At 44.4% G+C, this 17,895-nt stretch overlaps 4 protein-coding genes across 4 annotated transcripts; 2 read left to right on the top strand and 2 right to left on the bottom strand.

The window, feature by feature from the left end:
• Positions 1–795: 795 nt before the first annotated feature.
• PHALS_03126 (cyclic nucleotide-binding protein) lies at positions 796–3,558 on the top strand (the record flags this gene model as incomplete). The annotated part of the gene is made up of 1 exon (XM_024721811.1): positions 796–3,558. One exon carries the CDS (start codon positions 796–798, stop codon positions 3,556–3,558), a length of 2,763 nt encoding a protein of 920 aa, XP_024572950.1.
• Positions 3,559–7,232: 3,674 nt separating this feature from the next.
• Positions 7,233–7,910, bottom strand: PHALS_03125 (myb-like dna-binding; the record flags this gene model as incomplete). Its single annotated transcript, XM_024721810.1, has 1 exon — positions 7,233–7,910. One exon carries the CDS (start codon positions 7,908–7,910, stop codon positions 7,233–7,235), a length of 678 nt encoding a protein of 225 aa, XP_024572949.1.
• On the top strand, positions 7,909–8,340 carry PHALS_14909 (uncharacterized protein). The gene has a single exon (XM_024721809.2). The coding sequence runs from the start codon at positions 7,962–7,964 to the stop codon at positions 8,178–8,180; it is 219 nt and encodes a 72-aa protein (XP_024572948.1). The 5' UTR covers positions 7,909–7,961; the 3' UTR covers positions 8,181–8,340.
• Positions 8,341–9,759: 1,419 nt separating this feature from the next.
• Positions 9,760–10,878, bottom strand: PHALS_14908 (uncharacterized protein). Its single transcript, XM_036407287.1, has one exon. The coding sequence runs from the start codon at positions 10,135–10,137 to the stop codon at positions 9,895–9,897; it is 243 nt and encodes an 80-aa protein (XP_036263002.1). The 5' UTR covers positions 10,138–10,878; the 3' UTR covers positions 9,760–9,894.
• Positions 10,879–17,895: the final 7,017 nt, after the last annotated feature.

The raw sequence follows: 17,895 nt of genomic DNA, 5'->3' as shown, positions 1-17,895 counted from the left end.
ATCCCAACAATGCGAAGCAAGCACCTCTCACCCAAACTGGGAGGCCATTGCGGAACACTTCAACCAAGACCTACAGTACTGGCTCCAAGAGTTCGGTTGCATGTCTCAGTAACCAGTCAGTGCCATCACTAGTTGACATCTGTACGGGCTTGAGCCCTTATCCCGTGTTGCATCAATACGCTGTGGATGCGAACGATCTGCTTCTTGATTCTCCTGATACACCGTATTATTACTCTTCCAAGTCAAACCAGTTTCACGCACACGCTAAATGATGGAAGAAACGCCTTGAGCTTGATTCTACTCAAATCTTGGATTTCAGAATGAAAGCTGGGGAGGACGGAGCTATCTTGATAAGTAAATAATCTAGCAAAAAAAGCAAAAAAAGCAAAAAAACACCATTTGATCAATGATGATCCTTGTGCTTCATCCTCGCGAAGTGTATTTTCAATTAACACTAAAGAAATAGTCACTCATGCATCGTAACATTTTTTGCAGAATCCGTCCGTCCCAATTTTTCAGACACTTATCAAAAGGGATACAAAAGTATTCACCGCGATATTTTCATTGCGCATGACAAATTTAGAGAGGATATGTCAGACAATACGTAAAACATCAAGGCGAATACGTTTATCCCGTCGACAATGTATTACGGAAATGCGAAACTTTCACATAGACTATGAAATATTCTTGTGTCTTTTCAGCACAAATTGTTTAAATACTCCTTGACTTGATTAACGTAAATCTTTTATTCAACAACCTAACGTCTCTTGCCCAAATCATCAAATCGTTGCAGTCATGGAGACGGATGCGCTGCCTCTTGAACGTGGTGGCGTGGAGATGACGCAGTTGCTACAGCCCGCGGCCTCACCGCCTATCCACGCTGTCTCACACGAAAATCTCACACCTTCACATGAGACAGAAAATCTCTTGCGGCGCGTGCGCAGTGTACAAGATGCCGCAAAGCACGGACTTTTATTGGGATACCAAAATCGCAGTCGGAGTCGCCCAGGTCCATATGGAGCCATGAGTGTACCCCGTACTGGGCAGTATACTTCAGAGATCACATTTACGCTTCAAGATAGCTTTCGATCACGTGGTCCACTCCTTACATCGGAACTAGATGTGCGACGATTCAAGACGATACTAGTTGATATTGTTGTCAATGGTACATCTGGTGTTATAGCTTTCTTATTGTCCTCGACTCTAGCCGTGTCATGTGCTAGTGTCTTAGTAGGACATGGGACCCCACTCTCGACGGTCATTGCCCACTTTATTGACATCAATTTGCTCGGAACTGCTGTCTTGTCTGTAATTCTTGCATGGCAAAGTTGTGCACCTTGGACATTAGGTGCAATTGATGTGTTTGTAGCACCAGTCATGGCTGATATGGCAGAGAGAATTTCAGACCATTTGCATGGAGATCTGGATAAAGTGGTACCTACGACTGTTGTTATGGTCGCTATGACATCCATCGTCTTGGGACTTGTCTTTTTTATTATGGGACTATTTCGAGTTACTTCGATTGCTAATTATATGCCATATCCTGTCATTGCAGGATTTTTGTCCGGCATTGGCGCCCAATTAATGAAGAATGGGATTCACATGGCATCCAGTAAAGCTGTCACTGCGGCATTTTTTACGTTGAAAGTACAACTTCTTTTACTTCCAGCTATTGCATTTGCTGGATTTGCCCGACTTGGACAATATTTGAAACTACCAGTGGCATTTTCATTTCCATGTCTATTAGCATTGTCGCTTGTAGGATTCCAAGTCATGTCGTTTCTCTCTGGAGCTAGTATGGAGACGTTAACAAAACAAGGATGGGTCTTTTCATGGGATCCGTTAGTTGTGGCACAGACGCCGATGTGGTTTCCATGGTCTGAAATTGACTTTCATCACGTTCATTGGCACACTTTGTCGCATGAATGCACGGGATTTATGGTCTCACTTGTAATTCTTGGCGCACTTAAGTATAGCGTAGCAACGACATCACTCTCTACACTCTTTGGACGGGACATTTCACCCGATAATGAGATGCGGGTAATTGGATTAGCGAATCTTGCGAGTGGGCTTTTGGGCTGTTGTGGCGGATGTCACTATCTCTCAGCAATGGGGATCATGAAACAATTCGAAGCACATGAAAAGGTACCAGCGCTTGTATGTGCGAGTTTAGTGATACTTTTGTGGATGATGGGGATCCGACTGCTTCAATATGTGCCCAAATTTATCTTTGGTGGCCTGCTCTTGAGCGTGGGATTGCATTTCTTAGAAGCATATCTCGTGACCCCATTCCATTTTCTAAAACCTATTGAAAAGTTCACCGTTGTGCTCATTACGTTGAGCTTCCTGATTGTTGGCATGCTAGAGAGTGTGGCGATGGGAATTATAATCTCTATGATTGAACTCATTTGGCGTATTCATGCAGTGGGTTGTGTACACCATGAAACAACGGGTGCACTGACCCGCAGCGCCGTGGACCGAACTCCAGAACAAACGGCATTTCTTGATCTGGAAGGTAGTGCCATTTTTGTCTTACGACTGCAAGGATACCTTTTCTTTGGAACATCTGTGAATATCATAGAACGAATAGAAACTCGGGTCCATTCGCTCGAGTTTCCAAAGCTCAAATTTGTGATCATCGATTTTGGTCTTGTCCCAAGCTTTGATGCCACTGCATTGCTAAACTTTCGCAAAACGTCGAGACTTGCTGACTTGTACATGTTTGACATTTATTTCTGTGGATTAAAACCTGAGATTGAGCTTGCCCTTCGTCAAAACCAAACCTCTCGGCGTATTCATTTTCTAGGAAGTGATGTGGATATCGCATTGGAAATTTGTGAGGACGCACTACTTCCAGAGAACATAACACCGAAATCACCTCAACGTGGAAGATCCCTGATTGAATTCAAGCAAATGAGTCAATTAGAACTTTGGGAACAATTTATGATTGCGTCGCCCGAGCAGGATGGTACAGCAAGCTATCAGAAACTGCTTCCTCTTGCAGCATATTTGGAAATTATTGTAGTACCTAGTGGCTCGCAACTAGTGCCCGAACATCTGCGCGACGACACTTATTTCATTTGTTTTGGATTTATGAACTTTGTGATGGATTCTGAATTTTCGACTGGACATAGTATTCCTGGTGTTCGGCATTCGGATGTTGGAGATAGCGATAATCCAGATTTGTATTTGAGTGATAGAATCGAAGAATTCGATGCTAATGATTTAAGCGGTCTCTTAAATCCACATCGGTTATCATTGGCTGTACCAGAAGAGTCGCAGTGGACGCCTTTTACGACTGCTAAGTCTCGGTTACTCAAGATCGGACCAGGATCTGTTATCACACCTAATGTGGCGGGTATGGACCCAGAGTACAAGTACTTGGCCACGTCTGATTGCGTTATGTTGCGTCTGCGGGCATCAGCAATGGAAACACTCGAATCTCAAGCTCCTCATTCTGCAGTTGCTGTGCTTAAACTCATTAACGTGCGCTTGGCTACTCGCTTTCGACACTCTAGCAAACGAGTCTCACAAATGTCTTCACTACTATACAAATAGTTACAAGCTACAAATTGGTATTTCTTCCTTCAGGCATACTTTAGTTCAATAGTAATGTTCAAGTAAATATTATTTGTATAAATACTAACTTTCATTTTCCTTTATGTACAGGCTACTTTCATGTGTTTCATTCTCAAAAACTTTTCTTTAAATGCCTGAAGGATGAGATTCACTCTTTTGATACAAAATTGCTGTGTCAACCGGGTCAGAGCCTTAAAAGCGTTCAACATGGGCAATGAGCAGAAGCACCAGCTTATCTTTGTAACAAGCAAAAGCTTAATACTCGCCAAACGTTATATACGAGCAATCTCCACTCGTTTCTCGTTCCATGCCAGTCTACCGATTCGTCGTCTGGAAATCTGAGCTCAGTAGTTTCGTGTGTAGAAGTTCTGCTGGACAGATCTTTCTCGTTAGCAGAACTTCAGCTAACTTGTTAGCTTTTAAAGTAAAAACACCGCTCGCTCAACCGCATGCTGTTTAATTCCTTGTCAACGCGGAATTGCGACGACTGTTAGTCGTGTATCGCTTTCTCTACGAAGAATGCGTATTTATATTACTCATCATGACGTGAGGTGGTACAAATCAATGAGTAAATATGCTCACCACAGTCGAGCTAACGTCCGACTAACCTCGACGGTCAGTCTTTAACTTTGTAGCCATGAAATGCTGAGCTCAAGGTTATCGTGTCATCATATCTGTGAAAATTGACAAATCTTGGCTCACTATCGCCATCAGCAAGGCTGTAGTAGATATCTCGCACAACGTTATTTCCTGGCAAGTACGAAACTCATTGCTTTCAACGCAGAAAGTTGTCGCCATCCAGTAGTCATTTATATCAAGAAGAATTCGTGAAAAAGTCAAATTGCCACCGAAAGTTATTGCACTTGATCACCACGAGAGAAACTTTTAGTTGAACAGCCTTTGGAAGTCTTTGGTGTGCTGAACCACAAAAGATTTGGCTTACATGTGAAATACATGTCAGAGGAGACGACCTAGAGTTGGGACGTCATCGCAGCATTTATTTGACGTTAGTCTCGCATCAACTGCTTCTATTGTTTATGACCATCAAAGCGAGTTGATGGTTACGCAGGATTGTTCTTTGGGCATGTGACAAGCTAATGCATTTCATCGAACACCCGATACGTATTCAATGATTACAAATTACGTAGGAGCTATATGTTGATTGGATTTTTAGCAGAAAAAGAAGAATTCTTTAATAGCCAATCATAAGTCGTATTTTACGAATAGGAAGTTGTGCTTTTTCCACTACAATTACTAACGCAAGGTGTCTTAATCTTCCAATGATTGAGAAGACGAAGCAGCAATGTTATTGTTCTAAAACGATGCCCGAACTTTCAGACCATAATCGAGTTATTAATCGTTTGTTTTTGACTGAACGAGATTCGTCTGCCTACTCGGAACAGAATCGTAGAGACGTTGCAAAACAACATTTTTTATGTTCAAATTAAAACTCGATTTTTCATCTTGTGAGACCTTATGAAGGTACTAGCGCCAAGGGTCATGATTATGATTCTCATCATTCATAGAAACAATTTAATATGTCGAACAATCAACAATATATCCAATTTCTGGTTTGTGTAAGATTTTGTAAGAAAAACGTGCATCTTAGGCATAAGTTTTTTATTACAATATTAGCCAAACTGCTTACATGTGGCGTACTTTGACTCCGAAAAGAATCCAAGGGTAACCATTAGGAATTGAGCAACTTTTATGATGGGAAGATATCATAGCGATTGTGATACGGTTGTCAGCGCGGTAGTAGACTGGCGCAATCACAGTGGGAAAACATTTTCTGATTTCTTTTAGCTACAGTACGACGCAGCATAAAAGGTTAATTACAAAGCTCTTTCATATATTTGCATCAAATCCATGTACAGTACATTTTTGTTTATGTATGAACCGGTGAATTGAGCTCTACAAATTTTAGTGGGCTGTGTTTCATAAAACGGTGGTAATAATTAGCTTAGTGTTAAATGACTGACAAGAAATTGTGATCTCATTCCCAATATAATCATGGGACATCTTAAGTGAGAAGTCTTGTCAAAGATGTGCAGGAACAAAGTCACCAACGCTTCAAATGATTTACTAATGCTAAATGATTTTTCCGTCTTTTGTCTGCCAAAGTTTTCTATATTTTGTGTACCTTCTAGTCTGGTATGTATTAAATTCCTAAAATATATGCCTGTCGTTGTCGCATCCGTCGTGCACGACTTAGAAGCTGCTGCTTAAGAAGGGTGTCGAAACTTTGCATTACATAGTAACTGCACTCTAGGGAACGTTACGGGCTTTGCAGGATAAGATATTCTGCCACATCCGCGCTCGATCTGCTAATTTTCTTCGAGATATTTGGGCTCATCTTTACTAATCTATGATGGTTAGTGTTGCATGGTCTGTGCGAAAAACAAACTTTTCGTTTTGATATACCAAGTTTCCACCGGCTTCTTTGTATTATAATAAGACCTTTCAATTTTTTTGGGAAATATTAGAGGTGGTAGAAAATCAACGAATCGAAGACAAAAAATATAGGGAATACGAAATGCGCAATCGCTTGGCCGTAATAAATTTTCCAGTGATCTTGTTCTTGCGTTAGATCAAAGGCGCAAGTCTTGAACGTACACACTCGCATAGTCTTTTTTATTCTTTGGCGCTCAGGGCTGCTTGTCTAAAACAGTATTCGGTAGCCATACATTTCACAAGCTAACGCGCTCCTGAGTCAACCGCTTAACATTTTTTTTAGCTACGTACACATTTTTCTTTACCTCGCCTATCTTGTAAGCACGCTATTCTGGTCGTAATACTTTCTACGTTTTTTGAGCAGGATTGATGTGAAATTATATTCACAAAATATTCAGCGCCCAGATCTTGTTGGTGCTTACCGATCATCTATATGAAAAATCTAAGATTTTAAAATCAATCTGGGCATCATCTTGAACCTGATGGCTTTGATTGCGACAGCAAGCTTTCACGCTCCATGCACATCTGGTCGGCCGGCCAGCTCATCGGCTGAAAGCATCCGAAGAAGGCTCAGCTGATTTGTATAAGCTGGGCGCTGGAAGGACGTCTGTTAACTCTTTCTGACCAGTTTGATTTGAAAAACTTTGTACTAGTAGCTGATTCTGTCGCGTATAATGGCAAACTACTTTACCTCGCGCACGTGCTCGTGATGACCTCGCCGCTTCTGGTTCAGTATATAACATCGCTTCATGATACATTCCTTCACACATTCACATAGTATACATATCGTACCTAGTGCAGCAGTTCTCAGTAATTACATGTTTGCTCAAATGTGGAAAGGCTGGTAAGAAACTAGCAGATATGAAGGGGGCATGAAACGATGGCAACGACAATGGTTGGCGGAGTATGCTTATGTCCTGTCCATTAAACCAAGACAGGCGCTTTCTGATAGTTTAGAAAATTTACATTATATACGTACAGCATATAGGTGTGAGAGACATGCAGAGACTGCAGTTGCTGAGATACAAGATACGAGACGATGTATTATGTAGAAACTTAGTTTTGGAAATGCTGTATATCATTGGTACAGGAAGCTAGCACGCTGTCGTTAATATAGTTTGAATACATAGGGTCACGCCTGCATGCACTTCCTTTCGGCTACACGCATTCACGGTATTATTGATTGCACACAAAAGTGCTTAGAATAGCAGCTCCAGCAGCTCACTGGCGCAGTCTTCAAGCGTTGGGAATTCACTAGAGTCAGTAGTTGTAGAGTCAAGCGGAATGAGTTCGTCCTTGTCAAACGCTTCCATCTTGATAACGGGATCAAAGGCATCAACGTGCAGCCATGAGTTGCCAAGTGTGTCGTCCGTTGAGACTGGTGAGCCTGCGACTGAGTCAATCGATGACTTGGAGTCTAAAATTTCAATTGCATCTGCAATGGACATGTAGATCTTGCTTGCATCGTCCATGTGAGGGCAGTCCTTTTCAGTGCAGCTGCACGGCAGTCGCATCTTTGAATAAGATCCAAGTCCGAGTCCTCCAGTAGTTGTCGGTGACTGCAATGTTCGTTGAGCAAGTGCAGTCTCGACTGCAGTTCCTCTGTGTGCGCTGTGAAGTCCGTGTCGTGCGGCAGCTTGTTTGCGTTGTGCCTCACGCAATCGACGAGCGGCCTTTAATCGATACTTCTGGGCATGAGTCATAGTTTGGCGGACGTTACGTGTGCCGACATAAGCCGCAACGCGTTTCCATGGTCCACTCGAAAAGAGCTTTACACCTTCGAGAAAACGAGCATGCTCTTCTTCAGTCCACATACCGACACCTACGGAAGGTTTAGAGGTGCTGTATTGTGGCGGCGTTGCAGTCTGTAGGCTCATGGTAGTTGAAGGGAAGTTGAAAAGTGGAAATAGGTGCAGAAGTTAACTGCTATGATGATGAAGTGTAGGGAAGTTGCTAGCTTACTCGATTTGAGTTCGCTTGCTGCCGACAATTTTGTGAATGAAGTCTCTGAGCACAAGAGACTTGAACGGCAGAAACACTTTAGCACTGATGGGGCAAGCCCAGTACAGTGCGGTACCCACTATGCTCGCTGTGGTCTCCGCAGTCACACGCCCATCATGGCGCTCGAATCCTTCGATGCGAACTGAGAACCAAATTCTCTCACTACGCAGCCGTAAACCAGCTCTTCAAAATCCAGCCGCTTTTTCTCGATCGTGTTTACTTTCGATACTGTACAGGCACACCTTATTGTACAGTACTTTACTGTAACTGTCAGAATCTGATGATTACGACCAGTCTGAATTTCACCTAATTCCTTTCTCAATTGTATGGAATAGTATTACATCTACGAGACTCGGACTGACGATCTGTAAAGGTTCTAAATCGGCAATGTCTATTGTATTAACTCTGTTAAGGTTCGAATTGAGCTTTTAGACACAGTTTAGCAAACTTCTAGGTAGGACTGAAAAACTATTTATGTCACAATTCACAAAATGCAGGCGCTTCAATTCTTAAGTAAGTGCACTTAAATACTGATTACTACGAACAACAGCTCGCGCGTTCAGCTGGAGCACCGAATGGAGACAGCAACAAGTGGACATAATTATCATCAAAAAACAGATGAACACTGTTTTCTTGTGCAAGCTCATGTGTTTCACGCACCAGAAGTTATGAGCGCATCGCGGCAAAGGGGCAGCTTGAAATCCGTATACGATTTGAGTTATCAACGAGAAATTCTCAACAGACTGGCAGACGGGTAACGATGCATTACAACAACGATGACAGGAAAATTTCGTGTCGCACTAGCCGACAGCTGCAGCCTCATGCGCCTATCCCATTCTAACTGCTTTCTAGAGTCGCTACTATCGTTACAGTAGATAAATGGAAGTTCTTTCATGTATGTTCTATAATACGCTTCTGGTGGGTAATCGTCAGCGCAGGTGGCTTTGTGTCGCAATGGCGGACCACAGCATTGACGATATCAAAGTGTACAAGTCGTGTAAACGAATGTAAAACTAAATGTAGCCCGAATCAGACAACGTAGCTGGTCATTTCGACACAAGTGCTCCTCATAATTATTGATATCCTGAAGCGCAACAGCTTGGTTGCGTCTCATAGAGAAGCAAGTCGAAGTGTAAGCCCTCATTTATCAGCATGCATCTGCGATAGGCGGAGGCACGAACGAGGAGGAGCTCTTGTGCGCCCATCGATACAAGCTGACTCGTATGCGGCTCGAATGGTGCATCAACCATCTGGTGTGCCGCTATCATAGAAATATCGTTTATTATTGACCAGTATATGCGTTTCTAACTACATATGGTGTGGTCGTGGAGGGTAATGTCCTACAGTCAAGATTACTTGACTGGTTCAGAAATTATTGAAGTGGCAAAGAGAATTGAGGTGACAAAGCGCGCGTCTGTTTGCCATGCAAGCCGCATTGTCGGTCGACTAGATATAAAGCCACAAAAAGTGTTAAGTGCAGCAGCATAGAGAGTCCCACACATAGCAGATCTAATATATCTTCAACTTCAAGGCGCAAACCGCATTGCTTGGGGTATTGCGACAATTAGCAGAAGCAGACCATACAATCAATTAATCACTTTGCTATTGCTTAAAACATACTTAAGAAAATACAATCGTAATGACAACCAAGATATAAGATGGAAGGCCTAATTCTATATACCATTACAGTACAAGGTCGAAGTAAGAGTGGAATCTGTACAGAGCCAACAGTGATGTTTACGGTGGAGTGCCTGTCGTCCCTCGTCAGCTTCAACGTCTAGGATCCTTGCGGCATACGATCGCAAGACTTGCACCGTAAAACAGATCACCAGTATGGTGCAAAGCTATATACTTGTACTGCTAGTAACTACGCCCTGGACCAGGACTTGCAACTTTCTTTACGAATGTAGTAGTGGGTGCGCATTCTTTGTAAAAAAGATTATCATCAAGCCGGGATGCTGAAGTTGAGTAATAAGCCGCGCAATTTGACATCGCAAGCAAAGCAGAGATCTGCCTTGTGAGTTGCAATGTGTGCAAGAGAGGAAGCAAACGATAAATTCGGGTTATATCAACATTCGAGAAAATAGTTGTTGAGTTAGTCATGACCAATTTTTGCTTAAGATTCTAGAAACATCGAAGCAGCAATGCTATCGTACTTTTTGAAGAGTCGGATTTATCGTCAGTCAGCTACTGGGTGCTGAAGATCCTCGCTGCATCCAGAAGCGCTAACATCCTAAGTGGCGTGCAACAGACTTGCGCCAAAGGATGCCAGCATTTGAATGGCAGCCACTTCGAGATAATCATCCTTGACGATTCAAGAGTTGAATGCCAGGTGTGGAAATGGCGATGGGCTAGCTTAACCAGCTTAAAGTCTTATGCCGTAAATTTCCTCATCAAGCAAGTACACGCTTCTTCACAAAACTTTTCTCTATCGAACTCGCATGCGCTCAGCACAATGGCCCAAACTGCAGGTCTTAAAGTATTTCTTATGGAGTACGTGAAGTCGCTAATTTTCCAATTATCGTGAGACTTGATGAGAACCACACGATTGTGTTTGAATAAAGCACTCGGTCAGTAGTGAACAAGATTCATTTGCTGGCAGCAAAGACAATTTCGCCAAATTATACTCAATGATTAGGGACGAAGCTGGGCTTTTGAAAGCATGTGGAATTCACGAGGCCATTTATTTCGCGCAAGCCTGCTGCCTCAGCGATAATCAATGAAGAATAATGGTCACAGGTGGTGGTGAGCCCCACACCTGGACTCATTAATGCTGGCCAAACGGGGCAGATGAAGTAGTAACTATTTATAATGGGAAATATAAAATTTCAAATTGTTCTAAAGGACTAAACATAAAAACTGATTAAATTAATTGAGTTTTATGAATTAATTAGTTACCTCGTGATACACGAACTTTTTTCGCGTCTTCGTACTTTTCTCATGCTCGCAGATATCAAGTCAAATGAAGTTCGCTACATCGGCATGCTGTCCCCTCTTAATTTCAATACAAAGTCGAGTCCATGTCAAATGAACTAGTGTTTATTCTGCCCATATTTCGATAGCAAAAGACTTCGGGAAGTACTATCCACAATCTTTAACTAATGTGATCTGAAGAGAACCAGATAGGTTTCAGTTATTTTGCCACTGATCCGCATGTTTTGCTCAAATGATTGTGCAATCACATGGGCGCTTCCAAACATATTTTTACTTTCTTGCTTGATGTTGTCGTCACTGCTGTATTGAAAATTCTGGCATTTTGAGAAAAAAAGTCAGAACTCGTTTCTACATCTATCATGTTGAATTCAATTACTATGAGAGATAGAACGGCTCTACACTTCTGTCATAGTTCTTTCATTGTGAACATTTCTGATCTACCGAAGTGAAAAGAGCACGCTGACAGTCCATTCTTCGTTGCCCATGTCTCAACTGGTCTGCTGACGAGTGGTCAGTGAAAATACCGCATGGCGTGAAAATGACCGTGAACATTATGAACCAGTATTTAAAACACATGTATTACTAGATGTACTATATGCTCTTGCTGCTGTTGTCGATTGAGGCCAAGACTCGATTGTTAAACGTCCGTGAACGGCGTACAATTTCAGGGTTGGCTGGTTGGGAATACCCGCAATGTAGACAAAATCCTAGATGCACACTAAATGAGCAACTTCAAGAAATCAATTCGTACAGTGATGTACAGTGCGTTGAATTCAAGAATCTTGCCATATTGAAAATAATTGAACAGGTAGATAACCTGGCAATTTGCTATGTCCATTTGTCCGAGCCGTGACATATGTGGGCGGGTAACGAAGTCAAATAATGACGGCAAACTACACAGTGCACTTTGAGGAAGTTCGTGCGTGTTTATCTATCAAGGAAATGCGATCAAAAACAAACGTTGCGTTTTTACGGACTATCAGCCTTCGACTGACATAGGGTGTTTTGGTCCTGGCTTTCTTAAGTAGAGGCTAAACGATGCTCTTGCTGAAAACCTAAACATCTTATTGTCTTTGATCGGCTAAACATAAGAAATAGTTTATGGCATTAAAGCATCCCAAGTTCTTTCGAAGCACAGTCAAAGATGTTAGGTAAGGTGCAGCAATATAATAATTGCAGTCACTCTCATGAAGTAGGTCAGATGAGTTCTCACTAGCTACCCATATCAAGCTCTTATCTTCGCTGTAGGCCGCGAGTCCCTTATTGTTTTGTTTCGTTTCAGATGAAACAATATTTGTTTTATAACGCTACGCACGTCCGTGTTTAGTAATCTTTGACATAAACATCATTGATGCATACCAAAGAACTGGCTAATCACATTCTAGTACTAAAAAGTGGATTACTAATCTTCTTGTAAACCACACCAAAATGGTAAACAACTTTTAAAAAGTCTTTGCGCATATCTATCTGAAGCCCCCATTTATGCTTTAAATAAAAAAGATGCCATTCAATCTGTCAAGCATTCTGCGCGATGCTTAGCCAGGAGCTCGACACTTTGCGTAATCAAAGATAAAATAGATAACGAGCCCACGGTAATTGAGATGAGGAAGGTAGACAATCGCTTTGTCTGTGTAAGTTACGATGTATGCAGACTTTTCTTGTGTTAGAACAACCAGAATGAGAATAAGCAAAGGCCGATCCACACTTGCCCGTCCGCAACAGTATGTGCATTTTTAATCTATGATGGGATGAAAATGTAGGCTCTCTGAAGAAAGCGATCGACCACAACGAGCTTTTATAAATACACCAGTTTCGAGAGAGTGAGCTAGCGCTGACTTTTTGTTCTGCGCTCATGTGCTCAGACTTGATGTAGATGATATATAAAACGGAGTACATAGCCGAAGGGCTAATCGTAGGACCAGCTTAAAAGTGAAAAAAATCATGATTAGTACTTGGTGAAATGAGGTTAATGAGAGTTTATTAACTAAAAGTTAGCAGGAACGGTGTGTTAACCCTTGCGCTTGAATCTGTACAACCATGCGCTTGAATCTGTACAGATTCAAGCGCACGATGATATATGGTAAAAGATATATAGTCAATGTCAATATAAGCTGGATATGCTAGTTTACTAACTAGTTGACAAACACTTGGGTGGTCTGCACAAATCCACCGCCTGTTCGTTCGCAAACGCGGATTTGTAGAGCCAAAGCCTCTTCTGTGCAGGGTGCAGGGCAATCTCATTGCAAACCTGGTGGTTTCATCATCTTTCAACTATTTGCATACGTCCTATATAGACACCTAATGAGAGCTTCTACCTGGGCTAGCGAAGGGCAGACATACATTTCTTTGGACTTCCACTTTTGTGTGAATACATTTGCTCGCCACAAATCTGTGGAGCTACAATGCTCTGCACGATTGACGCATCACATGGCATGGCCGACTCAGCCTACTGTAACATTGTATAGATGAAATTTTCTTCGTTACGCCATAACCGTACTTTGTCCTATCCTACAGTTACCAGTCTCCATGAGGTCTTGATCAGTGACTGCAACACTAAGCCGCTCGGACTCGTCTCCACGCGATCAAGTTCTGGAGTCTGCGGCACCCGGTCGCATAAATATGATCGCCGGTAGTTATCTCGGGACCTACGGCTTACAGCTGTGATTAATTGCTCCACCTGATACCTTATATCTTCACAAAGCTCGTCTCAATATATATTAACTCGAGGTACGCTCGCTGATTTCCGTCCTCTTTAGAGATCGCGGACTACCACCGAGTTTTCCTTCCCACTCCAGTTCAAGACTCTCAAACGTGGGCAACCAAATAACCTGCGTCGAAGCTATCGCAGCCTCATACTCGCGCCAATAGTAATTCAACTTGCTAGCAGAAGTGGGTTCATGACGCACCAAAAGCCCCACCTAATTGTTGCGACCGTCCTGTCGACCCATGGTACATGACATCCATCCACGCATAGCTAGAGTAAGCTCGTATTTCGATCCAGGTCTAGGACTAAACAGTGCTCCATGCGGTAAATGGCATTATTAAAACACACCTGGTATTCACAGTACGGCTGTTTTTGCTGATTGTCTAGCTCTTTGAGGACACGTACGAAGAAGCTTTTATCTCTGGGTTAGAAGGACGAGAATTGCGATAAGATCGCTCATACGCCAAATGGCGAAATAGCGCATTGGGCTATATGTGTCCAAATTAGGAAGCCGCGTGACAAGGAGATAAATTAAGCAGACCAAGTCTATGTGCGGAGTGCAGCGGGGCTGCCGTAGCACTCTAAGGTCACCAACCTTCAACGTGCAACGTATAATCATGACGGCCGTTCTTCACAAGAACCAGTACGAGGGCAGCGGAAGTTGGTGCAGAGCCGCCAATATCTAAAATTCTAGGTTTTCCTTATTATTATTGTAATACCGAATTCATATAGTAAAACCTTATTAATATGCTTTACTGCTGGCAATCCTGCCACGTAGTGACTTCTTGCTACGGTGTAGACACACCATTTCGTGATTACACAAACTTGTGCAATCCTCACCTATGTACGGTCACACCATCTTGTGCGACCCGCCCTTTCATACAAGGGGACGTGTAACCCCGTTACACCCCTTATAAAAATGGAGAGTATCCACAATTCACATTTAACGGTCGTCTCATACGAGGCTCGCGTGTCTAGACACCTTCACTTTCTTAACAACAACTTTCAACATTCTCCGCTCTATGAGCCTTGTGTCTAAGACACGCAAAACACCCACAAAGCCTTCTTCTTCTGCACAGGGTGCATCTTAGAATTTAATGAAAAATCTGATTGAAACTCCGGACAGTACTTCCGCGGCTTCACGGGGAGCCCATCCCTTGCCCTCGGCAACCGAGCGCAACACACCGCGCCCGCCCTGAGCGACGATTTTTCTCGTCGGGGATTCGGAGGAAATCGACTACGAGTCAGACGATTCCATCCCAGATGGGAAGACGAGAGAGATGAGGTGCGCCAAACGGCGCGACGTGGGTCTAGCTCAAACCTTGCGGACACCGTGTTCGTTCCCTGACCTCTCTGCTTCCAGGGGAAGTGGTTCTATTACAAATCGCCTCGACGAGGCACAGGAGCAGCAGTTGGATGCTGCCCACAGGGTGGCTCTCATGCACTCGTATCCACGTTTGGTCTCAGACCCTCGTGTGGAATAGGGCTTCCACTCGGCGGATCCCGCTACTGAAGCAAACGACGCGATCACTCCATCGTTAGACGTCTACGTTGTCGGGCCCCAGTCACTACACAAGCTACGCTTGACCACCGAAAATCTTTTTGAATTTGCTTTTTGCTACCACAAGAAATCCAATGAAATGGTACCGCTCGACTTTGAATCAGAACGGAGGCGCTAATACGGACTATTCCCGTAGTGGTCGCCCCTGGCAAAACCGCTTCGGATGATGAGGAGCTTTTTGAGCGATGGGTGCAGCGGCACCGGAAAATTTTCTCGCTGTCTACCTTACAGCGAAGCCACGAGAAGGTGGACGTGCGCGTTGAGCGCCATCTTAGATTTGAGTTTGCCAAACTCAAGGCGCAATGCCGACATCTTGCGTATTGTCGCCCTGCGACATAGGGAACAATCCATAACGCTCCCGCGAGCTGTGTGGTTTCTCACACGGGTGAGTCTACAACCACAGCAGCTCAAGGCCATAAATTGAGCTCAGCTCATGGTCCTTCGGCTTCCTCGGCTACTGCCGAAAAGCGCGGGGCTCACTACAACGCGAAGCGTCATGATCCCCCTGATCATAAGCGTCCATGACGTCTGGGCAGTCTTGCCGAAGTGGCACCTCGAACCCCCACGAATTCTCGGAGTTTGGGTATCACCGCCACTTCACAAGATATTGGATTAGACTCTGTCGACGGCGACACACAAGGCGTTCCACGTGGAAGTGGACACCACCATTCCCATCGAGAAGAGTCGACGGCGGGCGACGACGAGTTGGTCGATAGCCGTACGCTGACTTGTGATGCTTTTCGAGCGTTAGAGGAAAAAGTCTGTCTTCATTGGCACTCTGCCACGTATCTTATCGAGATCGCCTACCGCAGTGTAAAAGTCCACAAGAGCCTGGAGCACTTCGTGGTCTGTCGAAGCGGCTCCTAGCCTCGAGCAGACGAGTACGTCACTTCGTGAATGGAGCGCCTTGCGCCGTTGAAAACGGAAATTGTTGCGCTCCGAGCTCAGAACCAGTTACTAGTTCAGCTACTGGGTCTGAGGGCAACGCCCCAGCGGCAACGCTTCCGCGTTCACTTGCGCCGGATCCCGATACGGCTTAAGCATGTCCACATACAATACCGGGTGGGTGCGCATCCTTCTAAAAGGTTCGGCGTATATGCAAGGCCTCGCTTGGCCACGACCTTAAAATGCCCAATATGGAGCTTTGTCTTAAAGACAGCGTATACTGCATGTGTAAGGAGGTTATAAGCATTTAATAAAACCAGGTCTTTGACCTCAACATTTTCCACCTTTATTCTGCTTCTTCTATCTGAATAATCTTTATGCATGTCTCGGCTTTCAGCCATCGCATCGCGAACGTGTCGTAAGGCACTCAGTCTGGTAGGCCGGAAGTCATCGACTTCTTTACGGACAGTGAGAGAGCTGACATCAGCTAGCCTTTCGGCTATTCCTCCCTCACCAAGTCTGAGCTACGAAATAGCGGCGTCAGCGGGACGCGAGAATTAACAAGCTTGTTCATGTAGAACGGCGTGTAGCCAGTAGATGACTACACTGCATTGTTTAAAGCAAACTCTACGAGTGGCAACATGGCGCTCCAGCGCTCCGGTGTCTCAGCACAGACGCTATGAAGGACGTCTTTAACGACGCAATTCACGCGCTCAGTATGACCATCCAGCACCTTGAAGATTGTAGACCAAAATTTCCAGTGATGCGTGGGTCTCTATCCGAGACAATTGACTCCAGGAGTCCAGGAGTCCATGTTGTCGAAAGACACGATCGACAAACAGCGTCGCTGTACCCACACCGTCGATGGGTCCGGCACTTCTGCAAAATGAGCCATCTTGCTGAAACGGTCCACAAAGACCACCACATCCGTGTTGCCAACCGCAGGCCGAACACAGAGCCCATATTCATGGACTGCCAGCACCCGGAGGGTATCGATAAACTGACCAGCGGTGCCGCCACATTTGGAGAAGATTTCATCCTCTGACACGTCTCACACGTGCGCACATATGTGCTCTTCCATTAGTATAGCTTAAACCTCCAATAGTGGCACCGAGCTGTCTCACGACCGAGATGACTGCTGAGTGGGGTGTCGTGGGCCTCATGGAGGATACGGTATTCCAAATCCTCATCGTGAGGGCGTGGCGTATCCACTGAACCGGTGCTATAGTACAGCGACCCGTTATTTCTCGAATATCGGCGTAACCGTGTGCGCAAAAGCGCCGACAAATTCTTGTTCGAGTTTCTAAACTCCTTTCTCCCGAGAGCCTGTAGCAGCGCTACACGCATACTATCACCCGCGTATGCGGCGCGAATCAAATCCGTCAGTGACGTCGTCACCGTATATCATAGTCCAGTCTGCGTGACAACAGATCAGCCACAGCCTTCTGCTTTCGTGGCTTATACTTCACCTCGAAGATATATGCTGCAAAGAATGAGAGCCACCCGACCATCCTCTGCGAAAGGTGAGGCGACTGAGTCGCAGTGCGTAATGACGCATGATCTGTGTCGATCCAAACGTCTTTAAGCCCAGCAGGTGCACCCTGAACTTGACAAGTGCATACTATATCGCAAGTGGTTCCTGTCGTGGACTGGGTAGTTCCTCTCCGCAGCCCTAAGCTGGCGAAATTTGATCGCGATCACCCTATCTCGCCCCTCGGCGTCTGCTTGCAGCAGCGCACAGCCGATGGCAAAGTTTGAAGCGTCACAGACGACACTT

Source organism: Plasmopara halstedii, assembly GCF_900000015.1.
Source record: "Plasmopara halstedii genome assembly, contig: Scaffold_208, whole genome shotgun sequence".
Lineage (NCBI taxonomy): Eukaryota > Oomycota > Peronosporomycetes > Peronosporales > Peronosporaceae > Plasmopara > Plasmopara halstedii.
Note: the sequence above shows the minus strand (reverse complement) of the source record. Positions and strands in the feature narration are given on the sequence as shown.